The following is a 27203-nucleotide window of genomic DNA, read 5'->3' on the forward strand; positions in this document are numbered from 1 at the left end:
TTGTTGAATCATGTGTAACTTGAAGTAATTGATTGATGTTGGAATGCAACTGTCTCTTGTGAACAAGGGAAAAATAGACAGTTTGAAAATAAAAACTGTTCCAACATAGTTTGCTCTTCAATGTTTCTTGCTTGCAGCTTATATATAGATTGACAAGAGCTGTATATCAAACCTATTAACGTAGTTATTTAGAAGTTTTTGTTATTTGAGCAGATGAACTAAAAACTCTAAAAACTAAAATGCATAAGTGTAGTTTATTTGACAGTTTGAATCCAAGATACATAATATTGCATTATAATCAAAAGAATTCTAAAACTGAAGATTGTTTCAAATATCACTAAAAACAGAAAGATTGCTGACATATACACAATGCATACCTTATTCTCCCCAATAAGCATCCATCTCCCTTGAAGTGTCTCCCATTTCACTCCTCATTTCTAACATACCGTCAAACCTGTATTAGCCACCACACAAGGGAGTAACAAAAAATGACTGCTGAAGTGTCGAGTGCAGTCTGTGATCATATTACTTATAAGAAGATACATCATATTATGAAAAAAATAATTTCAATTAACTGGGACTATCTTGAAAGACTGCAAGTATAAAAAGAATTATTATACATCAACGATGAGTCACAGTTGCTGATTGGTCGAGAGACGTCACGTGTGAGGGCGACAAAACATTGTGTATCCCGCTGAACGGTTCAAAAATCATGTTTCCCCCATGCGGAGTCCCTCGTACGTTTAGCAAGAGTTGTCATTCGTGTAACGGAACTCTCCGAGGTATTCCGATAACAAACAATGGATAACAGACGACGCTTTCGTCCGAGAAAATGTATTAATATTTGTATAATAAAGGATACAGATAACACAATTACACTTGATGTAATGTTTATATGATGTATCGTGCTAAAGGGAGTTGATTTGGGCTGAAAGATACGATAGGTCTAACTTCTGATTTAACAAAAACTATAACATTAGCCCAACATGACAACAGTGTTTTGGGCAAACAACTTAGAGTCTACTTTCTTCTGTAGCCATTACGTTAGAATTGTATACTAGCGCGAGAAAACTTTATTTGTTTGGTATAATAAACAATTTATTGCCCTGTCGGTAGGGAGACATGGCGCTTAGTTTACCTGCGGCAAGTCATATTTCCCTCGGGCTGCGCCCTCGGGAAATATGACATGCCTTGAGTAAACAAAGCATCATGTCTCCCTACCGTCAGGGCAATAAATGTATAGTGTAGTCACATAACAATTGAGAGTAAATTCTAAACAACTTAATAATTGTTTTCAGTAAGCGATCGTTAACAGGACATCATTTCAGTGGCTGCTGCCTGCACAAAACAGGTCAAAAGAGTTGTACACCTATTATGTTTTTGAAATGGAGGGCCGTAGATTCACCGCTCTAGGCAGGTGACCATATATTAAGGTGGCTGTTAAAGACAGGTTTGACTGTATATCACAACGTTAAGTAGTCCCAGTGCTAATCTCCTTTAACACCACAAATTACAACAGATTACACTCACCGAGAACAGTAGCTCTGCTCTTCCTGTTTTGCTTACCAATTAGAGCTTCTCCATATTTCCTCCTATTTTGTTCTAAGGAGTCCCCTTTGTGCTAATTGGGTCAAATATGGTATGTTCAACAAATAAAACTAGCTACCTGCTTATCTAGTACATGTGGCTAGATATAAATTAATTAATATCACATATTGCACAAAGAGTTTCACAACACTTCACTGTATAATTCATAACAGCATGAACACAACTTGGTCAAAAGAAAATAATTGATTCTGATCAATTAGAATGTGATGAGATTCACAGTACAAGGAGAATGAAAACAACAACACTCATTGAACTAATGACTTTTGATTATATGGAGGCCACTTCTACCAAAATTTACTGTAATGTTTCTTACAATAAATACTCATGAAGGCAACAAGTTTTAGCTTTAGCATATTAATCAATTTCAAACACTGATCTGACAAAGGAACAATAAACTACAGAAAGACTTGATTATACTATACATCAGAGGGGATTTACCATACCACCAGAAGGGTTATTATGCAGTAAAAGTGCACCCTATTTATATTAATTATGTTATTTTGTTTTTAAGAGGTATTTGTAAAGGTGCATCAATCTTAGAAATAATAGGTTAAGTACTGCAATACCAAAAGTAACTCCCAACAATTACTAAATTTACAGTGACATCAAGTTCTAAATTCCATGTAAATTCTGGTTTGATATTCTACCACAAAACAAGAGAATTCTAAAATTTCATTTATATGTCAGTTGAGAATATGAGATTCAGTTTATTGTATGAAACTATTATTTTCATATTGTAAATAAAATTTATCATGATTTAATAAATGCAACTGTATCATGTTAATAACAGTTTGTTGAAAAAGAAAAAGATTTTTTTTTTAACTTCATGTCATTACATTTAGATTAATTCTTGATGTGATAATTATTGATGTCAGCAGACTGTGATTGACAAGACCACTTTACCGTGTATATATCTACTGGTGGTAAATTGTTCATCTACAAGGCAAAACAATATCAATTTGATGTTGGTTTAAAGAATTACGTGGTAATCATTGAAACAGGGAATCAAGATTTTTGAAGCAAAAGCAACAAATTGATACTGAGTACTTTTAGCACTGTGTACAACAACATACCAAAGTAATGCTGACTTAATTAACATTCACCAGGCCTCAGGATCATGAAATTGAAATACAACATTACATAAAGTTAGGCCAAACAAAAAAATATGTCTGTTTAGACTTACCCGACCGACCCTTATTTGTTACCCCCAACCCTATTTTTTTCCCACATTTCTACGAAATTTTTGTTGTTGTTAAAAGTCGTGATTTCGATATCAATTCCGGTTCCAGCCATTATTTTAGAGTGAAAGACACTAAAAAAAACTACAAAAAACATTCCGACCAACCGACCCTATTTATTTTGCCAATGTAACCCTAAACAGACATATTATTTTTTTGTCCTTATGTTATTAATGATCGATTAAGTCTAAACTTACTAAGAGTAAGTCTTAAGACTTCTTCATGATCCTGGAGCCTGAAGTTGCTCTAAATGAAAAATCTACATCTTTACACATACAATCCTTCAGTAAGTAGCTGTCAGATCAGTTTGTAGAAATATAATCCACATCACAATTATACAATAGTCATTCAGCTTTCCAATCTTCCCACTTCAAACTAACGACAAATTCATCCACTTCTGGCTACAAATCCTTTCTACTGTGGTTCATACATATGCATCCACTCACTTCTGGCTTATACAGCAAGTTTTCACGATAAAGCTTAAAATTCTGCATCATTTCGGCTTGCATCCCACAGTCCACTTTCAATACAATATCAGCAACTTAACATTCACAGTCACATCGCCGGTACATTCTAAGCTTACAGTACAGTATACATGTCTATCTCAGTTTACAACTTATAGCAATCAACATTCTTCAAAATTTAAATATTTCACATACAGTTCAAGTTTATGATATACAGTACTTTCATCTAACAAGCTTACAAACAGCTACATCCTATTATTTTAAAGTTAAACATATAATCATATAATTTGGAGACCTACCTCACATGATTGGATTTGAATGAAAATAAAGCTCACTTGTGTCAAACACGCCTCCAATGAACACATAGAATGAATAGAATTCTTGTAAGATCCTGATTTGTTCTCCACTTTATCTGACATTTATTATATAAACACTGTTAAATTGAATACTGCAATACATTGTGTGGTCCAGCACTTATACAGTGTACCAAAAATTCCATTTTTATGTAGAACATCAAACATGTAGGTATAGTAACTAAAAAAAAACCACCCAAAATTACATTGGGTTCAAAATCATGTTCTGCAATATTTTGAAAAGACTTTCAATCTTTGTTGCTTGATGAAACGTAAAAATAAAATCTTGAAATAAAATAAAATCATTATTTCATTTGCACACACATCATTTATAAACACAAGTCTCCATCATAAAAGCAGTACATTTTTTGTATGTCCCGATTGTCATTATCCTCAAAACACTCATCGCTCAATATTTCTGTCCGGCAGCGCTCAGTTGTATTTGTGTAAATGAACCAGTACACACAACCATACACATACACTATTATTAGATATAGCAATTAGCTGTCCCTACAGAAAAGAGGAAAATAGGATGTGGACATGACCTTAAGCCATATATAACATCTAAATACTGTATACTAGCTAGTGTATGGTAGCCAGTTATTTTTGCAGGCAGGATATTTTTGGGGACATTCATATATGGTTGCCGAATTTGAACCTTGAAATTGAGAAAGGAATAAATTACCATACATATTTTTATACATTGTATTTTCAAAGCCAGATAGTGAATTTTAAAACTGCTTAAAGGTTTCTTTAAAATTGTGAAAAGCTTATCAACTATATATAGACTATCCCATGTAGACAAAGACTTTTGAGTATATTTGTCAACCTATTACTGAAGCTGTGTAGAATACACCCATTATAGGAAAGCTTGTTCAGAGTTAAAACTTAAGCATTTCTGTAAATACAAAAAAAACCACTAGAATCACATCAGCTGTATTCCTTGTCATCAGATTCAATTTTCCCTGCCAGTTCTTAATATCATGCACTTCCCATTGGTTAAAATCCAAATATGTAAGTCAAATATGTAAGCTTAGTTGGTATGAGTCAACTTAACCAGGTTTTCCGAAATATCCATACATAGAGGTCAAAGGTTAGGGAATCAGTTGATCATTGACCAGCGGTTCTTCGGCCCTCCTGGTGAGAACAATTGTGTCCGAATGTTGGGCATAGTGAGACTTGAGGACATGGAATGTCTTGGACTCCGCGGAGCTACAGGACTGAATGTGATTGGACTGTCTCCCTGGGGTCTTGCTGAACCAAGAGGGAAACTTGAAGAAAGATTGGACTGCTTTCTCGCCTTCGCTGGACTCTGCCAACTAGAAATAAGAAATAAAATATACTAATAATACTAACACAGGATATTTAACAATCATCCAATTATCTTTTATTGTTCTGAGACTACAGAAGATGAAAAATATTGAGTTCAATCTATTGCATTGTATACTTTGGTTTATTGATCTGTCTTACATCTATTGGATGCCATGGTCATATAAAGATATTTCTGATGCGATGTTTTTTTGGCATAGAATCCCCCGAATTGTATGTCAAGAGTACACAGGGAAAAATATCAACTTGCTCAGAGCAGTAGAGGGCTATATTGGTATTATGTCTGATACCTGTAGTAGTTAACATATCCTGACATATAATACCACAAGCTCTCCACCTCTGGGTCACAAGTTTGAATCCTGAATGCAGTAGTTTCCTGGTACTATTTGCTCTTGGTAGTTTTCTCTGGGTACTCCAGCTTTCCTCCACCTATAAACTTCCTTAAATGGCTTTGGCTGTTAATAGGATGTTAAACCAATCTAACCCAACCTATGGAGCCTCAGATGTCAGCTTTACAAATGAAATATAGCAATTATTTTGGTTTGAAAATCTTGTTAACTTTTATTACATCATATTAATTAGTTATCTAGCTTTGTCCATCTACTTTGTCATTTCTAATACCAAATTATTACAGTGTATGTGTTATAACTGTAATTGTTTATGATGTTATTAAGTACAGTTGTACTGCTAGTGTATCAGATCTATACTAAGGACTAGTAACTATAAAATGTACATATATAGAGTGAATTATTTTTGAATGAATGTACAGTTAGTATGTATAAATCACATGATGATTTCCTGCTGATGTGTTATATTTCCTGCCTGTTTCCAGGGAATGTTCCAGGTAGTCTGTGTACTATTGTCATCTGTACTAAATCTTACTGCGTACACATCATTATCCACGTGCGTTAATGAAAAGTGAAAGCGATTTTATTGGTTCCCTTTACTTTTTTATCCTTCTATTATAGTCAATTAAGGACATGTTTTAGGAGGTATGAAAGCAGAACTAGGGGAAAAACCAGAGTCAAATACTCAATACCTGCTTCCAACTGCCCCAGGAGGGTTTCAAACTCCCCACAGGTGGAGGGCTAGTAGTAATGTTGGAGAGTGTTATGTTTTCATTTTTGGCAACAGCTGCAACACCTAGCCCCCCGCCACTCCCCGCCCCCGTAATAAAATTAGTTTATTGTGTAAGTGAGAGTGAGTACCAAGATAGTTGGTTGCTTGTCTTTCTTTTCCATTAAAAGTTTTTTTATCTTAAAGCTGACAATGCAAGTTAAAAAGTAAGCATTTGAGATTTTTAAAAAAATTCAATGTTTTTTTTTTTAATTTGTTTCTGAGACAACCCCTTGCATTTCTAAGGACTAGCAGTTACCATTTTGTTTTAACTCTGCTTGGATACAACACCGGGTACCGACCCTATATATAAAGCATGTGAAACACACACAAATGCAATCAGTCGAATGCTCGCTGTTCAAGGTGTAACAACTAACACCTGACCGGCTCTAGATCTACTATACTATATACTCAAGACGTATTTACTTGTAATCTGAGGCCGTGTCATAAGAATAAAATGGTTAACACGGTCAATGTTTTCTCAAATTAAGTTTCTAAGAAACATATGTAGATCTATACAGTTAAATAAAAAATAATGGATGAACCCATACCTTCTCCATACCTTCTTTCCATGTGCGAGATCCATTTTGATTACAACGTAAACAAACTAGGAAATTCTAATAGCAGATAACATTGTCAAACTAAAAATAAACACTGCACTCACTTGACAAGGTTTCATTGAAGTAATTTTGTCAGCTAGATCCCAAAACATGTGAAATACGAGCTAATAAAACACTTCAATATATATATTAGATATTACACGCACATGTACACGCGTGTGCTTCGGTAGTTTATATATGGAAGCGTCACTAGTTCGGGACGGGTGGTCACTGCACGTGGCCGGTCGAGTACATCAGGTACGATATTATACGTGGAGATATGTGGACAGATTATTATTAGGATTTCGATTCATTTGTGCGAAAACTTCAATTTGTAATACATTTGAATGACAGCTTAGAGGAGTTGACATGTAACATATTTACAGGTAACGGGTTTGTTTATGTTTTAGTAGATGATACACAGTATAGGTGTATATGTACGTGACTGAGTGTAAGTGTGTGCATTCACGCACTTTATATAGGGGTCGGTAGGCGTATTGTATCCAAGCAGAGTTCAAACAAAATGGTGTCTGCCCGTCTTTAGTAACACAAGGGGCTGTCTCAGCAATATTTTGAAAAAAAACAACATCTGCAATATTTTTTTTTAATCTCAAAAGGATATTTTTTAACTTGCATTGTCAGCTTTAAATCAGTACAGGGCATAAACAGGGAGCGTAATTATCAGATGTTTCAAAAAGAATGTAATTTCAATTTTAAATCAACTTTATATTTTAAAATTGCCAGTAATTTCAGGCTAAGCATTTTGAAAATGAAGTTGTTGCATTGATAGCAAAAATGGTCCAAATAATTTTTCAAGTAAGTGTGTTGTGACAGGAAGTGCTCCCAGAAAATTTATTTAGAGTTGATTTTTGAAATTTGACTTCCAGATATGGGAAAATACAAACTCTAAAATTACCATAGGTTATAGTTGAAACTTCTGATTAAGCTATAAATATCCTCTTTGACCATTCATATCGTAATACATGTTCAGTCAAGAATTCAAAATTGTTGAAATTACAGTAAAACTTTGTTAACCAACAACCCTTTGAATTTGTGTGTACAAGTTTGGGTTGATGAGATTTAACTGTATCACATTGTCAGTTATACATCTTTTATTTACCTGAAAGTAGAATCTGTAGCATAGGACAGAGTTTGTATTCTCCATTTGTGAACTGTTGGGTAGCGGTCAGTGTCCACAGGAGCTCCTTCCATGGCCCTATAGGCATCAAGGTCAGCCTTGGTGGGGCGATACCTAGTATAGACAATATAACAATTGTAACATGTAGTTATGTCATTGTGAGGCTGCAAAATGCATGAAATATACAAAGTGAATTTACATTTCAAACAAGAGGCCCATGGGCCTTAGCGGTCACCTGAGTTAAGATACAGAATGAAACAAAGACACAAAAACACTATCTATTGGCCCACCAGGCCCTTGAAAACCAGTCAGTGATTTTATAACTGACTTTTCAATCTATGAAGAGTATCTGGTTCCATCAAATCTGTGAATTCAGAAGATTTTTTTCCTCTTATTTTAGTCAGTTTGACCCCTTTTGGCCCCACCCATCTACCCCTGGAGGTTGGCCAGGACCAATATGGATATGATGCTAAAATGCTATCACAGGGTAATAATTCTAACCAAGTTTGACCTATTGAAAATTAAGCAAATAATGCTCATAAATGTATTTTTCCAATATCAATTAAAATAGATTTGACCCCTAATCAGGGGAAAGTCTAAGATGCCAGGGTCATGAAATTCACAATTTTTGTAAAGGGCCATAAAAAGACCTTCCAATCTATTAAGAGTATTTGGATCCATCAAATTTGTAAATTCAGAAGGAGACTTTTGAAATTTTAGCCATTTTGACCAATTTTGGCCCCACCCTCTGGCCCCTGGGGGTCAGCCAGGACCAATATGGATATGATGTTAAAATACTATCTCAGGCTAATAATTCTAACAAAGTTTGACTCATTTCCTATTACACATGACCAAATAATGCTCAAAAATATGTTTTCTCTATATAAACTATAGTAAACTTGACCCCCCTCCCCAGGGGGAACGTGAGACCCCAGGGTCATATAATTCACAATTTTTGTAAAGGACCTCAAGACCTTTTAATCTATGAAGAGTATTTGATTCTACTATTTCTGGAATTTCAGAAGAAGATTTTTGAAGTTTTAGCCTATTTGACCCCTTTGGCCTCACCCCTCAGGCCCCTGGGGGGCTGGGAGCATATAATTCACAATTTTAGTTGACCTTAGGCTATGGAAGGTTTCTGCAAAATTTCAACATATTTGGTTCAGTAGTTTTGGAGAAGAAGTCGAAAAAGTAAATTGTTTATCGCCATACGACGAACGACGACGGACAAAAGGTGATTAGAATAGGTCACTTGAGAGTCTCAGGTGACCTAAAAATATAAGAAATTAATTTCAGATGGTACATGTCAACGAATCATTTTTCTTTGATTAACAATAATTTTCTAACACCCAAGAACCATAATAATATGTCCTACCCTTCAGTTATTCTCTATATATGATTGGTTTTTATTTCTCTATGGTCACCTTTACATTCGCATACATGTTGTAACTATATCCTGACCATTTCACTGAGGAATAATGATTCTCATGATCATGGAATCATTATGGTAACTTAACCAAAATGAATTGTATACTCAGTGATTTTTCAGGGTTTATTGGGAAAAATGTTTTTGTAAAAAATTGGGAATTTTTAATCGCAAGAAGAGCAGTGTTGGGAAAAAATTTCACATTACTGAACATGGTATTATAGATGATTAGATATTGTAAAACAGTAAACTGAGTCAATTTATCAAAGGGTGACGACAATCACAACAGTTTCTGATTAGTTTTTTTTTAGATTAAATGGGAGGAGAGATTTCCAAATGTATTTGGTTTTCAGCAATTTGATTTTGGAATTTTTTATTGTAATTGGGAAAAAAATAGCGGGATTTGGCATTGGGAATGGGGTCGTTTACCGACCCCAGTTATATAAGGAGAAAAATCACTGATACCGGTATTTATCAAAATGCATCTATGAATATGCTTATCATTTCCATATCTAGTTAGATCTTATCTCTTAACTTACCCATGAATGAAGAACATCTTTGACTTGAGACTATTACCAATAGCCAGTGCCTGTGTGACATCACGTCCAATGAAATTAAACTTCACATCAATAATAGCTGGCAAACTAGCCTCCATATCTATACCCTTGTCCATCTCAATGTCATCGTGGATGACCTTGAATGGAATGTCATTGAAAAGGTGCATCTCTGCTACACTACAGTGGAACGGTATCACAGCAACATCAGCGACAATCGTGTCACTTTTTAACAATTGTTCCCCTTTCAAGTCTACAACAATGTCTTGTCTTGTTATAACAGGAGCAGACCTGTAATTACTCACGTTCTCTAAATTCTTCCTCTCATTCAAAGTTTCAAATAATGATTCGAACACAATGCCTGAAATTTTATCTCTGTCCATTTCTAATGTGACATTGAGTCTATTAGTGGCGTTCTGCCAATCAATACTGGATCCGTCCTCTGAAGGGTCAACAGCATTTTCTTGATCCTTCACATCTATTTTCTTCTTAAAATTGTTAGTCAATTCATTTATGCCATCCTCTAATTCTGAACACTGAGTCAGCAGAGATGGGTCAGGGTCACTTTCAGAACCAAGTGAAGGTTGTTTGTTGCTTCTCCAGTTCATATCAGAATTTGCAGCTGTGGACTCCTTCAATTTTTCTGATTCAAGTGCCTCACGTTCGAGTTTTGTAAGAGGTGGCCGTTTCCAAACACTAACTGGGGCATTGTTTTGATTACTGACTTCTCCGGCTTCATGGGCGGCAATGTGTTCATTATATGTGTCATTAGCCTCCTTAAAGTACGGAACTTTAGAGTAGGGTTTGGTTGACATATATGAGGCGTCCATTGGATAATCACCTGGGGAGGCAATGTACTGGGAACGATTCCCCATACAAGAGGTACACGATACAAACTTAGAGATTCCTCTGGGAGAGGAGCGTGACCGATCCAGGAGAGACAGCTTGGCAAACAAAGCAGACAAACAGGAAATAGGACTACCACTTCCTGTTATACTGTCAGTGGACTGGAACATTAAGTCACTTCGTTCCATTGACCGATTAAGGAGACCTGCTCGTCCATATCCGTAGCTGTCCCCACCAACAGGAGTACTATACAGGTTCTGGTTGTTACGGAGAAAAGAACTTCTCATAGAAGGTGGCGTTCCATTGGTGACACCGTTTTCAAGTTTACATGCACCGCCATTCTGAATATGAGGTTCCCTTTTCGGAGAGTTAAACACTTCTTCATCTAAATCGATGGAGTCAAAATCATTTTCTCTATTAGAGCTTTCTAAGTCTTTTTCAACTTCTTCTCTCAATGCCAAGAGATTCCATGAAAAGTTGCTATACTGGCTTATTCCAATGTCATTTCCTGTTCCACTAACATGGCTCATAGCCAATTGGTCAAGTTTCTCTATCCCATCAGCAATACACAGAGCAATTCTTTGTTTCTGGAAATATTCCTCGAGAAGGTCTAGTCCATCTTCTGAAGAAAGGTCGGCATACGTCTGTAAAAACTCCCAGTACTCAAGCCAAGGAACCTGCATTTGGTGTGCCAAGTCTCTGTGTTAAAGAAAAGGTTTAAATAGCATATGCATATTGGACATTTCAAATTACTATGAATTGTTTACCTTTGTCCTAATATTATCTGAACCAAATTACAAGTATTTCAGAACAATAAAATGTAGCAATGTTAACATTTTTTTTGTTAGCATTGACACTTCTTGAATCCAATGTGAATGTCACTATTTTGTAGGAGTAATGAAAAAGACTAGTCAGGGAAGTTCTTTTCAATTGAAAATTTGTTATACTAACATCCTGTAGATTAATTATCTTGTCTTGTGCCACAGATGAAATGAACATATCATCAATGTTAACTTAGCATATGAAAATCTTTCTCATAACTATAAATTGAATACTGACCGTCCAAGCCGTTCCATGCCTTTGTCGCTGTCCTCACGCCGTGTTATAACAAACTTCCTGCGGATGTAATCCGGACTTCCACTGGGAGGGGTGGTCCATTGTTTGTGGAACTGTTCCGCCTGTAACATGTACAATTGAGATTTATGTGAACTATATGAACAATGTTGGAACTAACAACGAATGAAACTTCCATAATGGAAAGGTATTCCAATGGCCCCTTATATAAAATTGGTTATTTGAATGGCACTTGTGGGTATGTATAGTCAGCTTTCACAGTGTACATATAAAACATTTCTGCCTTCCAAACTTCAGATACATAACAAGAGATCCCAGAGGGATCTTGGCGCCCACTTAAGAACGATCATTGTCTGACAAAGGAAAGAGGGATCTTTTCTCTGCTTTTCAAGCTTTTACTACATATTACCACACATGAAATTTCAGAAAGATCCTTTGACTGCTTTCTGAGATATATAACAGTCACAAACTTTAATTATCAAAATCCTTGATGGCTACCTGTACGCCATCTTGTTCACCGATTGGTCCTAAAATGCAATATGAACATCTAGACCCCTAGAAGAACCTGCACATACAACTTGAGACAGATCCCTTTAGTACATTATTAGACTTAGCGGAAAAAAACTTCAATTGTCAAAATCCAAGATGGCGTTCTGTCGGCCATCTTGTTCCCCGAAGGGTCTGAAAATGCAATATGCACAACTAGACCCCTAGGGGAACCTGCACATGCAATTTGATACAGATTCCTTCAGTACTTTCTGACAAATAGTGGTAACAAGCTTTAACTATAAAAATCCAAGATGGCGGCCTGTCGGCCATCTTGTTAATCAATCGGTCCCAAAATGCAATATGCACAACTGGACCCCTAAGGGAATCTGCACATGCAATTTGAGACAGATCCCTTCAGTACTTTCTGAGAAATAGCTGTAACAAAGTTCAATTGCCTCCACATGGGAATTCGAAAAATCCCAGAGGTGGAGGGCTTGTGGTAATATGTCGGGAACATCTTATCCACTCGGGCCACACGCGGCCCCTACTTTCTGAGAAATAGCTGTTAACAAAGTTCCGGTCAAAATCCTAGATCGCGCCTGTCGCCATCTTGTTCATCGATCGGTCCTAAAATGAAATATGCACAACTAGGCCCCTAGGGGAACCTGCACATGCAATTTGAGACAGATCCCTTCAGTACTTTCTGAGAAATAGTGGTAACAAACTTCAATTGTCAAAATCCAAGATGGCTGCCTGTCGGCCATCTTGTTAACCGATTGGTCCCAAAATGCAATATGCACAACTAGGCCCCTAGGGGAACTTACATGTGAAATTTGAGAAAGATCCCTTCAGTACATTCTGAGAAATAGCGGTAACAAACTTTAACTATCAAAATCCAAGATGGCTGCCTGACGGCCATTTTGTTGACTGATTGGTCCCAAAATACAATATGCACAACTAGGGCCCTAGGGGAACCTACATATGAAATTTGAGAAACATCCCTTCAGTACTTTCTGAAAAATAGCGGTAACAAGAATTGTTAACGGACGGAAGGACGGACGGACGACGGACCACAGACAAAAAGCGATTTGAATAGCCCACCATCTGTTTATGGTGGGCTAAAAAACCATCCTAATATAAAATTGGTGCACTGATTATACCATTTGCATAATTGAGTAATAAAAGTACAAAATGTACAAGATCTATATGCTCTTGATCAAAGGACATATAATGAGCAAGACAATATCCTTAGAGCACTAAATGTATTTCATTTTGTCAATAAATGCCATGATGTTTTAATTTCTGTCTTGCCATCATATTTACATACCCTTGAAGGGGTCATAGGTCCGGCACATGCCTTAACGGCCATCAATGGATCCTTAGGGCTCCATGACGAAAAAGGAACATTCATGGCCGGATTTTTACTGTCAGGTGACCAGGGTGGACCAATCACAGGCTGTGTAGTATTATCTTCAGACCTGACCAGCGGCACATAATACTGACCTGAAGACAAACATACATTTTACATGGATCACCAGGTGCCCAAATGGCGTGTAAAAGTTTTCTCCGGGCACAAAGATGTATCATGTATGTATACATTGTTTTTTGGTTTTTTTTGTAGTGAGAGCAGATTACTATGGAATATACACAGGTTCACATCTTTTCAAAAATCAGGTTCCTTGTGTCTTGTGTGGCTATATATACTGTATATTAAATTTTGCAGGGAGAAAATTTCAAGATCATCCCTTTGATACTAATTTTTGTCAATTTCTGATATAGAAATAAGCAAAACAGATTAATTACCTTACTAGTTATTCTTTCACTCGCAAGTATTTAAAAGTTCACGGAATGCTCCATTCTGAATACAAATTTTTATCTCCTTTCAGACTTCAGGCAGACTATCTCAACTGAGCCTGATGTCAAACTGAGACAAGATTTCTTTTTTGAAGTCAAATTTTAAAGATTCTCCAGAATTGAGACAAAGATGTGGACATTTCATGATGAGTCGTATTGAGAAGTTTTGTGTAAGCAATTCCAGGTCAAACAGAACAATTATACCTTCTAATAGTTCCTTTATTTCATCCTTCAAAGTTTCATCTGGGTTTGTACATCTACTGCAAATCACCTGTCAAAAAATATCACATCAATTAATTCAAAATCTATCAGACTGTCAAAAAATAGCACATGAATTATTTCAAAATCTATCAGAAATCAAAAGACTTTAGCTTGGACAATATATCGATGGGTTATTACTGTATTCGACCCAATAACACCCTGGGCATTTACAAAAATAAACAAATGAAAAGGTGCTTAATAAGATGAAATAATTGTAAACCTAATCAGTTTTGTGTAGTTTTGGTCTTTATTTATGCCCATGCAATTGAAATTGAGCCCTCAAAAAGGAGGTGGCGCGCATACAGGGACACGGACGCTAATTAGATCAAATACGGTATATTTTATGATCCTCATCAAACTCACAGATTTTTTTTAAAAGACATTTACAACACTGATATTACATGCCTTCAATTATATTTATAAGCACTGAAATTTTACAATTACCAAGTATGCGAAGATGTATTTAATCAACATATTGTAGTCATGCAGGACCAATACTTACATCAGAAGCAGTTTGTCCGTTGTTGTTACGGAAGAATCTGTCAACTTTGGGGTGAGACACAATCACAGATACACAATCCTTGTGTCCAAACTTACAGGCAAAGTGTAATGGCGACTCACAACTCTGAAATTACAGAGAGAACAAATTGAGAGATTGAAGTTGTAATCACTGTATGTTATAATAACATATTGCTTCACTCTTTACATGAAAAGTATATACAACTATGTCATTGGTGATGTTTTACTATAGATTCCATGAAGTTAACAGCAAAAATATTTAAATACTGAAACTATGTAAAAGCTACCAATTTTGACCTAACACTACAATGTAAGAAAAAATCCAATTTGGAAGAATAAAGAAATAAATGAATGAATAAATTGAATGAATGAATGAATGAATGAATGAATGAATGAATGAATGAATGAATGAATGAATGAATGAATGAATGAATGAATGAATGAATGAATGAATGAATGAATGAATGAATGAATGAATGAATGAATGAATTATTTCAACCAAAGCAAACTTTTGTCTTGAGCAGTCCAGACCATAAAACAGCATAATGGAGTTGCAAACGAAATCTCAATATCAAAGATATTGTGGTGGTTTTTTTTATGCAATACTGAGAAACTGTTCCAATATAATAAACCATAGTGCAATGTTTAACTCATTCATACGTAAAAACACATTTAAACTCTTAGAATTTAAAGACTTAAACAGTTCATTGTGAATGTTCGGGAGTAAATGGTTAAATATGTAAAACTTCAAAGATAAATCAAGCCATGTGACAGTTGTAGATGTGACCTACCCCTTTGTCTGGAGTGTTGAGGTATAAGTCTACAATGAAGTTGATCCTGTTTGTCCTTGTCTGCTGGGTTTCTTTGGTGTGTGCGTAAAGCTTATCAATTAAGTTTGGATCCTCCAAGGTGTCCAAGATCAGCTGACACATAGCTGGTTGGTTACTCTTGGCTGCCACATGGAGAGCATTGTAACGGGCACTCTCCTAAAATGTCAAAACAGAACAAATAGAGGTAACTATAAATGGTCCAACTGCTATAAGAAATCAGAACAAAAGGCTAAGGGATAGGACTTGGTTACAATAACTTATAGCCATAGGAAGAACTGACAGAGGGATATCACTGAAACATTTGCATGGGATATACGTGTATTCAAATTTTATCTAATCAATTCGATCTTCAGCTCATGTCAACAAAACTCAATGTGTTTACACAATTATCAATATATATTGACATATCTTTGTCACTTGTCATGAATCTATTAACATTTTTTCTAAACTTAACACACAGAATCAAGTTTGTTTTGATAATTTCATTTTTGTACAAAGGGCCATAACTCAAACAAAATAAGTAAATTAATCAATCATAAATTGCTAAGTCTCCTGCAATACCTGGAGAATTTGAATGGGCTTGGAATGGCCCGTTATCACCTAGAAAGAGGACTTCTCCATTACCTGTAAAATGACAGGGGTATCACCACTGCTGATCAGCATGCGAGGGTTTTCCCAGAACATGTTTTCTACCACTCGACATTCTCCCTGCTCTATCTTCTTTCTAAGGGCAGTTAACTCTTGTATCTTCGGAGCTTTGTAGGGACAGCTTTCCACACTTACTCCAGAGGTCTCACTGGTAGCCTTTTAGGAAAGAATTACAATACATATAAACTGAAACCAAGCGGCTACATGAAATGTTGGAAAAGATAGTAAGCAAAGTTACAACGTTAACAGTACCCACTTTTCTTAAACAAGAGGCCCAGAGGGCCTGTATCGCTCACCTGGTTTTTTTTTAGTAATTATCACAAAGACTGACAATCATTAGAAAAATTAGCAAAATTGACTCCAAAAGTTTAATTTTTAATCACAACCATAAAATGATGCTATTGCTACCATAAAAATATGCTATCCAATACATAGGTTCAGAGACAAAGTAATTTATATGAAAATAGTAGCCTAATTGACCTTTTGACCCCGCATCTATTGCCGTCTAAGGCCCCGGGGATCAGCCCTATCATTTGTACAATTTCATATTCCAACCCTGTAAGGATGCTACCATTGCATTATGAGTGCTCTTCCATGCTTAGGTGCAGAGAAGAAGTCGTTTATATGGAAATAGCTAAATTGACCCCTTTTGACCCCACCCTTCAGGCCCCCGGGGGGTCAGCCCCTTCATTTGCAAAATTTTGAATCCAAACCCTTTAAGGATGTAACCATTGCATTATGAGCGTAATCCCATGTTAAGTTGCAGAGAAGAAGTCATTTATATGGAAATTGACCACTTTTGACCACGCCCCTCAGGCCCCCCGGGGGGTCAGTCCTATCATTTGCACAATTTGGAATACCCACCCTATAAGGATGCTACCATTGCATTATGGGTGCTATCCCATGCTTAGTTGCAGACAAGAAGTCATTTATATGGAAATAGCCAAATTGACCCCTTTTGACCCCACCCTTCAGGCCCCCGGGGGGTCAGCCTCATCATTTTGTACAATTTTGAATCCCCACCCTATAACGATTCTACCATTGCATTATGAGTGCTGTCTCATGCTTGGTTTCAGAGAAGAAGTCGTTTATATGGAAATAGCCAAATTGACCCCTTTTGACCCCGCCCCTCAGGCCCCCCGGGGGTCAGCCCTATCATTTGTACAATTTTGAATCCCCACCCTATAAGGATACTACCATTGCATTATGGGTGCTATCCCATGCTTGGTTTCAGAGAAGAAGTCGTTTATATGGAAATAGCCAAATTGACCCCTTTTGACCCCGCCCCTTAGGCCCCCGGGGGGTCAGCCCCATCATTTGTACAATTTTGAATCCCCACCCTATAAGGATGCTACCATTGCATTATGGGTGCTATCCCATGCTTGGTTTCAGAGAAGAAGTCGTTTATATGGAAATAGCCAAATTGACCCCTTTTGACCCCGCCCCTCAGGCCCCCCGGGGGTCAGCCCCATCATTTGTACAATTTTGAATCCCCACCCTATAAGGATGCTACCATTGCATTATGGGTGCTATCCCATGTTTGGTTTCAGAGAAGAAGTCGTTTATATGGAAATAGCCAAATTGACCCCTTTTGACCCCGCCCCTCAGGCCCCCGGGGGGTCAGCCCCTTTTTTTTTTACAATTTTGAATCCCCACCCTATAAGGATGCTACCATTGCATTATGGGTGCTATCCCATGCTTGGTTTCAGAGAAGAAGTCGTTTATATGGAAATAGCCAAATTGACCCCTTTTGACCCCGCCCCTCAGGCCCCCGGGGGGTCAGCCCCATCATTTGTACAATTTTGAATCCCCACCCTATAAGGATGCTACCATTGCATTATGGGTGCTATCCCATGCATGGTTTCAGAGAAGAAGTCGTTTATATGGAAATAGCCAAATTGACCCCTTTTGACCCCGCCCCTCAGGCCCCCGGGGGGTCAGCCCCATCATTTGTACAATTTTGAATCCCCACCCTATAAGGATACTACCATTGCATTATGAGTGCTATCCCATGCTTGGTTTCAGAGAAGAAGTCGTTTATATGGAAATAGCCAAATTGACCCCTTTTGACCCCGCCCCTTAGACCCTCGGGGGGGGTCAGCCCCATCATTTGTACAATTTTGAATCCCCACCCTATAACGATACTACCATTGCATTATGAGTGCTATCTCATGCTTGATTTCAGAGAAGAAGTCGTTTATATGGAAATAGCCAAATTGACCCCTTTTGACCCCGCCCCTCAGACCCCCGGGGGGGTCAGCCCCATCATTTGTACAATTTTGAATCCCCACCCTATAAGGATGCTACCATTGCATTATGGGTGCTATCCCATGTTTGGTTTCAGAGAAGAAGTTGTTTATATGGAAATAGTCAAATTGACCCCTTTGGACCCCACCCCTCAGGCCCCCGGGGGGTCAGCCCTATCATTTGAATAATTTTGAATCCCCACCCTATAAGGATGCTACCATTGCATTATGGGTGCTATCCCATGCTTGGTTTCAGAGAAGAAGTCGTTTATATGGAAATAGCTAAATTGACCCCTTTTGACCCCGCCCCTCAGGCCCCCAGGGGGTCAGCCCCATCATTTGTACAATTTTGAATCCCCACCCTATAAGGATGCTACCATTGCATTATGGGTGCTATCCCATGCTTGGTTTCAGAGAAGAAGTCGTTTATATGGAAATAGCCAAATTGACTCCTTTTGACCCCGCCCCTTAGGCCCCCGGGGGGTCAGCCCCATCATTTGTACAATTTTGAATCCCCACCCTATAAGGATGCTACCATTGCATTATGGGTGCTATCCCATGCTTGGTTTCAGAGAAGAAGTCGTTTATATGGAAATAGTCAAATTGACCCCTTTTGGCCCCGCCCCTCAGCCCCCTGGGGGGTCAGCCCCATCATTTGTACAATTTTGAATCCCCACCCTATAAGGATGCTACCATTGCATTATGGGTGCTATCCCATGCTTGGTTTCAGAGAAGAAGTCGTTTATATGGAAATAGCCAAATTGACCCCTTTTGACCCCGCCCCTCAGCCCCCTGGGGGTCAGCCCCTTCATTTGTACAATTTTTAGTTAGTAGCCCATAAGGATGCTACCAGTCAAATTTTGTTGAAATCCGACCAGCGGTTATGGAGAAGAAGTCGATTGTTGACGGACGACGGACGACGGACGCCGGACGCCGGACGACGGACGACGGACGCCGGACGCTGCGGTATCCCATAAGCTCACCTCGGTCCTTCGGACCAGGTGAGCTAAAAACATTTTGATGAGTAATGATCATCATGAATCAAAATTAATTGATAATGCAGTTAAACCTTGAATGAGAATCTAAACCTTATAACACAAACATACTCGAAGCATGTATTTTTCATTAGATTTTAACTATATCTTATGTTATTGAAACAATTCAAAATTCAACAATGACCTTGCAATTGACAACTTATCAAGATGCCATGGTTAAACTATCACAATAAGAAGTAATTATAAATAAATTAAAAACAATTTGTATAATCAAAATCTTGTAATAATTTGGTTGCAGGATTCATTATACTTGCATAGATATGTAATTCAATTTTTAATTCTGTACACAACAAATTACAAAAATTTCAAATATTTCTGGTATATCAAATTAAAACTGTTTTCCTCTCAGAATTGTGGTTTAATTAAATAATCAGAAATACTAATTCACACAAAATTTAATACCTTTGGTTCTTTTTTCCAAGGTGAATTGACATCAGCAGAATTTAAGGAAAATTCATCTGCTTCCGACTTTGATTTGAATACTTTAAAACGTGCTCCAGTGTATTTCTTAACTGTTTTTAAGGCTAAATCTTTATCCGTGAAGACGAAGCATTTATCTGCAAATAGAAACAGTGTTATGATTATATACGTAAAAATACTACTGCTGCACATTAGGGCTTGGTATTGATCAACAAGAGGCCCAGAGGGCCTGTATCGCTCACCTGGTTTGTAATGCGTAGGAATGTTCTGAATACAAGTTCATTGTTTCTTTTCTGAAGGAATTTGAATATTTACCTCTAATTCCCCTATTGGGTCCCACTCTTTCTGCTCCAGGGGTTCAAAGCCAAAATTTATACAAATTCTGTTAACCCCAAGGATGTTTCTGGGCCAAATTTGGTTAAAATCCAAGCAGGACTATATGACTATTAGCGATTTACAGGATTTACCTCTATTTCCCTTATTGGGCCCCGCCCCTCCTGCCCCCGGGGGGGTAAGAGCCAAAATTTATACAAGTTCTGTTCCCCTTCCCCCAAGGATGTTTGTGGCCAAATTTAGTTACAATCCATGCAGAACTCTAGGACAAGTAGCGATTTATAGGATTTACCTCTATTTCCCCTATTAGGCCCCGCCCCTCCTGCCCCCAGGGGGTCAGGGCCAAAATTTATACAAGTTCTGTTCCCCTTCCCCCAAGGATGTTTGTGACCAAATTTGGTTACAAACCATGCAGAACTCTAGGACAAGTAGCAATCTATAGGATTTACCTCTATTTCCCCTATTGGGCCCCGCCCCTTAAGCTCCTGCCCCCAGGGGGTCAGAGCCAAAATTTATCCAAGTTCTGTTCCCCTTCCCCCAAGGATGTTTGTGGCCAAATTTGGTTACAATCCATGCAGAACTCTAGGACAAGTAGCGTTTTATAGGATTTACCTTTATTTTCCCTATTTGGCCCCGCCCCTCCTGCCCCCGGGGGTCAGAGCCAAAATTTATACAAGTTCTGTTTCCTTCCCCCAAGGATGTTTGTGGCCAAATTTGGTTACAATCCATGCAGAACTCTATGACTAGTAGCGATTTAAAGAAAATGTTGACGAACGTACGACGGACGCCACGTCATGACATAAGCTCACCGGCCCTTCGGGGCAGGTGAGCTAAAAATGATATGAGACATAATTTTACATATTGTCAATTCAAATGCACTACAATTTTGATGAAAACTCCTGTAATCTGGCAAAATGTTTGGAATTGATTTCCCCACTTGACATTATCGTCTAGATATGACTATTTGTGTTAAACTCTGTCACTTTGCATATAATCATTAACTATGAAAAGGCATTTCTGGTGTATCGAGGGAACACAGATTTTTGATACTTCCTTCCGATTGAAATACTCTTACTTGAATGATATCTTAGAATAAATTTATATGGACAAGAATTTCTGAATTTTAACAAAAATGTAAGTTAAGTTGTTAATATATACAATATAATTAAAACATGTTTAAGTAATGATAACCGATTTGTACCAGCTGTATATTGGATATATATATTGATCCAACCTTAACTTGATTCCTTTTTCTCAAAAAGGTTTTTTTTTTCATTAAATGAAAGAATTTAATTAGGGGATATTGATGTTACATCTATTTTAGATTGTACAACATGCATATGGCTAACTTTAATAGGCTTGTATGACACAGTTGATAGAGCCTTTAGCTGTAGCTGGAGACTTGGGTTCAGTCCCTGGTTGGGGCACTCGACTAAATAATCAATTTATTAACATGGTTTGAGTCTCTGCTGAGATTTAGGGAATTTTAAGGAAAACAGGGGGAGTAGTGTAAAAGGAGCAGATTGGTACTGCAGTAGTGACTTAGCTGATGATCCATTGATTACAGAGTTGTGGATTTTCACACCAGAGATCTAGACCCATTTTTGAATCCTGGTTGGGGCATTCAATACAGGAATGTGTATTTCCCACTGTCCTTCTTCAGTTCATAAATAATATAATTATAACTTCATATATTGTGTCAAATTATTTAATATGAAATATTAAAGTAATTACCATTAGCTTTGAAGTGGCATTTATTAGCTTTAAAATTGATGCAAAAAAAAAAATATTTTCAACCAGCATAATCCAAGGCAGACAACACATCTAACAGTTTTTCTCTCTCAATTATTTCCATATGTCATCAAATTCAGTACAACCTGTCTATAAAGAGTTAATCAAAGGCCACTCCATGGATAAAGAAAAAAGCCTCCATGGATAAAGAAAAAAGCCTTTTGTTTTAAAGTTAAATGGTGTTTACATCTAGTCAAATTGTGTTGAGATTGACCATCAATATTATAATAGACCAAAGATCTTATTTGGAGCCGTGTTCGTGGTTGCTTTAAGGTAATGATTCATGATCACTGTACATAGGCATGTATTTCTATAACATGACTCATTGTCACCATGAACATTCCCTTTAATTCATTAGTCTACAAGTAACAACTATTATGATTTTTGACTAAACAATAAAATAATGCATTTAGGATTTAATTTGGCCATGATTTTTCATATTTTTTTTTATGTTTCAGATATAAACACATCCAATTTACTTAGACTGGCTTTTATGACTGAAGCAATACCTCGGATTGTCAACATAGATAAGCTGGGGAAAAATCAATAAATATCTTTAAAATAATTAGGTTACTGAACACTCTATTGTATAGCTATAGCCCGACAATGAAAGTACCATCACAATTAGAATAATTATCGTTATCAGTGGTGTAGGGTTTCACCTTCTATATCATCCTTCTGGAAAGCATCAGGTAAACTGACTCCATAAAAACTTGATGCTTCCAAATCACAGTCCTGGGATTTTTCACCCTCTGTCGAACTTGTAGGCAAACCATTTGACATTGGTGCACCAGATTGACTGTTAGCGGCTTCGACGCATTCATCATTGCTTTTGTCTACATTATTCTCATTAGACGACGAAATCTGTCCACTGTCTTCAGGTGTTCTCGAATTTGTTGTTTGTTGGGATGCAAGGATTTTTCTTGCCAAACGTTTTTGAAATAATGCAATCGTCGTAGGTAGGATCGGTCCGACACTCTCCCCATATTCTTTCAGTTGCGTCCTGAGATCGTCTGCACTAAGTTTTTTCACTTGATCTAAAATGTCCTCCATTATTTTTAGTTAGCCGACGTAACTAACCTAACGAGAATCCCCTCGCCTGATATTTTCATCTCATTTTCGCCACTTCCGCCTCTTTACTACCAAACTTGTTTCGTTAACGGTTTTCTGATTAGTTCACTGTTAAACGTCATCCAATGAAATGTCTCGTTACATTGTTACGAGATACAGAGTTGAGGGACGAAAACGAAAAACGTGAGGACAGTTGCCTCTGGCGATGTGAAGTCCCGAACTTCAGTGGAAAGTTTCTAAAAGAAGTTTCAGCTGTTTGATAAGGTTTATACTAACTTTTGTTTTATGTATTTTGCGTAAAAATTAATACGTTATTGTGTAAACACGGATTCATTCGGCACCGTTCACGGTGTGAAGCAGACGCTTTTTTGGAGAGTTGAGAAACACCCCCTTTTTCTTTTGATCATTTTCAAGTGTGTTCACAACAACAACTTTTGGAGGGTTGTCATAAAATCTCACATGTGTAAAATGCTTTAATATAAATTGAACAAGATGTCTTCTACACACAAAACAGTGTTTCATTGATAAACTGACAATATAGGGCCTATAATAAGTCGTCATATGAATAGTAGCTAAAATTAGGGTCTTTGAAATTTAGTAAAGTGAATAACATAGGCTAAGGCTACAATGCATATATATGGAACAAATATGTACTCCTAACCATATGTTATACAAAGTCTATTCAAATTGTTGAATTTTTAAGTCAGTCTGCATCCTTTTAATTTATATCAAGACACATAAAATGAATAATATAGAATATCAATTAGCAAAAGAAAATAAAATAAAAGTAAACAAAGAAAATAAATACAATACACTTTTTCAGATAAAGTAGTTTAAAGCTGCTTAAAAATGATTTTTAAAAACATGAAAAGGAGAAATTAGACTTCTTTTTTTATTTCAAAAATCATACATGTATTCAAAAGCGGAAGTGTGCATGTTTTCTTTTAAGTTGAAATATTATTTGTTCTTATTGCTGAACTTTATAACATGATATCAAATTTGTCCTTACGATAATTTCCCAGTTCATATCCTAGTCTAGTAGTCTTTATTACTCTAATAAGTAAAATGCTGTTTTGAAAATCATATTATAGTTTAAACAAGTCATTTACATGTACAAATGTACATATTTTGCACATGTATACATCATGATGTTTTATAGGTGTTTGCCATCATGAGTAACTATGAACGGTTTGGGTCTGACCGTGGGGAGCCGGAAGGAGCAGCTGAAATTGATGTCACCACGGTGGAAGGCCAAGATATTAAAGACACTCATATACAAGTGGATGACAAGGATGATGGCAGACAAGTGAAATTCTATGATTCTGAAAACAAAGCTGGATTGGAATACATTGAGGATCCTGCTATGAAGACTGAACTTACTGGAATAAAGTATATACATAATTGTGGTCAGAGCTACAAATCAATTAATTGAATGTCAATCTGGTTAGATAGTATCATAGACAAATCCTCTAAAATTACTTCACAATTAATACCCTAAAAGAATATACTGTATTTATTTCTAATGGAAATTAAGTGTTAAACACTTGTTGATCAATGTATTAAGATGTAGATTTTGAGTAAGAAAATTATTTCAATGTTATGTGAAATGATAGCATACACAGCATTCCAAATTAACGTCTGTCCATCTACCAGTGATCGGCAATTTCACAGTAGCTTAAAGATGCTCCACTGCTGATAAATGACATTTTTTCACTATCAAAAACATGAGCAGACGATTTAGTATTTCTCTTCAGTTACAAAAGTTACTTACTTTACACCATTACTAAATCGTTTGCTCATGTTTTTGATAGTGAAAAAATACCATTTGTCAGCGGTGGAGCATCTTTAAGGGCAGACAATTTTTGCCATGCAACTGGTCCTTTGATCGGCAACTTTTTTCGTCTAGTTCTGATAGAGTACTAAAGATATACAAAACAAAAATAGCAGTAGCATTGTAGAAAGGTTGACGATCAGACTGTACAAAACTAAATTTCATAATATCTGCATGGTTTATAATTTTCAGTCAAATTTGTTGAGAGCGCACAAAACTAAAACAGATATGTGGATTTTTTTGTTAGTAAAACTATTACTTTGCTAGTACATTTGTATATAAACTACAAGTATGAATTTTAACTTTGTAAGGACCAGTAACTTTTAATGTCAACCTGTCCTTATGACCAGCTGGAAAATATCCTTAAGGGGGAACAATTATATATATAGGCATACATTTTTACCGTTATCAAGTCTATGGCCCACATCAATATCATAGATGATTCTGTTATTTTTCCTCATCAGATTTATCCAGTCCCAATTCAAGGCAGTCATCGAGCATGTGATTTTCCGTATAGTGACTGTGCTTCTGATCCTGCTGGATTTCATCTTAACCATTATCGGTTTAGCTGACACTGACAATGCCAACAGTGGTCTGGAGATTGTTTCTCACTGTATCATCAGTTATTTCCTCCTGGAGGTGGCAGCACGTATCTTCTACCAAGAGTAAGTTAAAGTCCTGCTGTATACAGTAAAGGCCTATTTATTTTTTATGTGTAATTTAAATCTTGTCCCCCATACAGGCTCTGAGTATCCACTTATCTTAAAGGATTTGTGCAGCCTAAATTTTTTTTTTATGATACGTCAGGATATTGCTTTAGATGAATGAAAAATCAAGTCCCACCCAACGAATCGTCTAGCTTTTAGCGCTATCGGTTGGTTTTGGTCGTGATTTACGGGTAGTGTTGACTGCAGTTCAGAGGTAATGAGCTAGGCGGTCACGTGGTCTTGTGATGTCAGAGTAGTCCATGGATACACCTAGGTATGCCTAGTACTATACATGTATACAGCATTTATACATATACGTTTATAGATCTACAATATGAGTTTTTCGAATAAATGGTTATTCTAGCTTTATGATGTAGATATTTTCAGTTTCAAAACATTCCATTTACTCCATTTCAGACATTCAAACAAGCATTTATCGAACTTTAGATTAGACAATCAGTCCAATTTTGATAGATATATCAAAATGATGTCCGGATCAGTCTGGACTGAGATTAAGATAGCATATTATGTAAATTTCTGTGTATTAAAAACTGTATAATGTAATACTACATTTTTATGAGTAAACTCACAAAAATAAGCACGATTATATCTAGAATGCGTGTTTTTATTTCAAACTTCTGTCATAACGATGCAAATATGGCATAGTTTTTTGATTAAAATAAAATGTGGACGGTTGTCAGTAATTATGATATATTGGAGTAACGGTACCGAACTTAAACAGAAAAATGATATAAATATCTATATTGTTGCCTTTGAAACTTTATCCATAACGTTAACTAAAAAGCAGAAATACATCATTGATATTTCTGATATATGTTTTTAAATTACAGTATAAGTGTAGATTAAAAAAAAAATATCATTATTTCAAAATTATACTAAATCCTTAAAGGCCCATTACCTTTCCGGAGCAAAATATAAAGGTTTCTTAAAAAACATTAATGACATCAGAAAATGCATACCTATGACCTAAAATAAGGTTACGACACCAAACATATGCAAGATTTCCTTCGTAATATATGAAAACATTTGAGAGTCAATTCGCTGTTTTGCCGTCTGGCGCAATGATAATCAACTACAGCGCGGTACTTAGGACGACGGCGGGAAACATAATACGACCCGCTTTATGAAAATAAACATTTTATTTATTCTAATCAAATCGTTCAGAAGGTGATGATAAATGTAGTATTAACGGAAAGCTAATAACTTTTGCAACTCTACAAAATTATCGATCTTGTTTTACATTCCCATTTTAAAAATTAAAAGCCGTTTCGGAAAGGTAGTGGGCCTTTAAGATAGCCTATTTATTGTTGATCCTTTTGTATATATCATACCGAGATTTAAAAAGTGTGATATATGAACATACTTAGTGATATTTAAATACC

The 27203-nt window shown here is 36.6% G+C and overlaps 2 protein-coding genes across 5 annotated transcripts in view; one reads left to right on the forward strand and one right to left on the reverse strand.

Annotated features, from left to right (window-relative positions):
- Nucleotides 1–235: 235 nt before the first annotated feature.
- Nucleotides 236–23324, reverse strand: LOC138327506 (uncharacterized). The gene is made up of 11 exons (XM_069273654.1): nt 22854–23324; nt 20050–20204; nt 16323–16502; nt 15660–15854; nt 14852–14974; nt 14293–14359; nt 13562–13737; nt 11731–11849; nt 9811–11370; nt 7828–7959; nt 236–4982 (listed from the first exon to the last, which is right to left on the reverse strand). Exons 1-11 carry the CDS (start codon nt 23242–23244, stop codon nt 4766–4768), a joined length of 3315 nt encoding a protein of 1104 aa, XP_069129755.1. The 5' UTR covers nt 23245–23324; the 3' UTR covers nt 236–4765.
- Nucleotides 23325–23413: 89 nt separating this feature from the next.
- Nucleotides 23414–27203, forward strand: part of LOC138327508 (phosphatidylinositol 3,4,5-trisphosphate 3-phosphatase TPTE2-like) — a 39166-nt gene continuing 35376 nt past the window's right edge. Inside the window, exons 1-3 of one of the 4 annotated variants that reach the window (XM_069273658.1) lie at nt 23414–23526; nt 24422–24651; nt 25558–25758. In XM_069273658.1, the coding sequence (XP_069129759.1) occupies nt 24434–24651; nt 25558–25758 (419 nt within the window). In that variant the 5' untranslated portion in view covers nt 23414–23526; nt 24422–24433. Of the gene's footprint in view, nt 23676–24421; nt 24652–25557; nt 25759–27203 lie in introns of all 4 variants that reach the window. The other 3 variants (XM_069273657.1, XM_069273659.1, XM_069273660.1) reach the window with 3 other exon arrangements.

This window comes from Argopecten irradians, chromosome 7 (assembly GCF_041381155.1).
Source record: "Argopecten irradians isolate NY chromosome 7, Ai_NY, whole genome shotgun sequence".
NCBI classification, from domain to species: domain Eukaryota; kingdom Metazoa; phylum Mollusca; class Bivalvia; order Pectinida; family Pectinidae; genus Argopecten; species Argopecten irradians.

Excerpts from the sequence above, each read along its gene's own strand:
- LOC138327506 (XM_069273654.1), bottom strand. The coding sequence starts at position 23,244 with ATGGAGGACATTTTAGATCAAGTGAAAAAACTTAGTGCAGACGATCTC. Across the intron at positions 14,975-15,659 it reads TCAACACTCCAGACAAAGGG|AGTTGTGAGTCGCCATTACA; the intron begins GTAGGTCACATC and ends CTGTAATTTCAG. Across the intron at positions 14,360-14,851 it reads ACGGACAAACTGCTTCTGAT|GTGATTTGCAGTAGATGTAC; the intron begins GTAAGTATTGGT and ends ATTTTTTGACAG.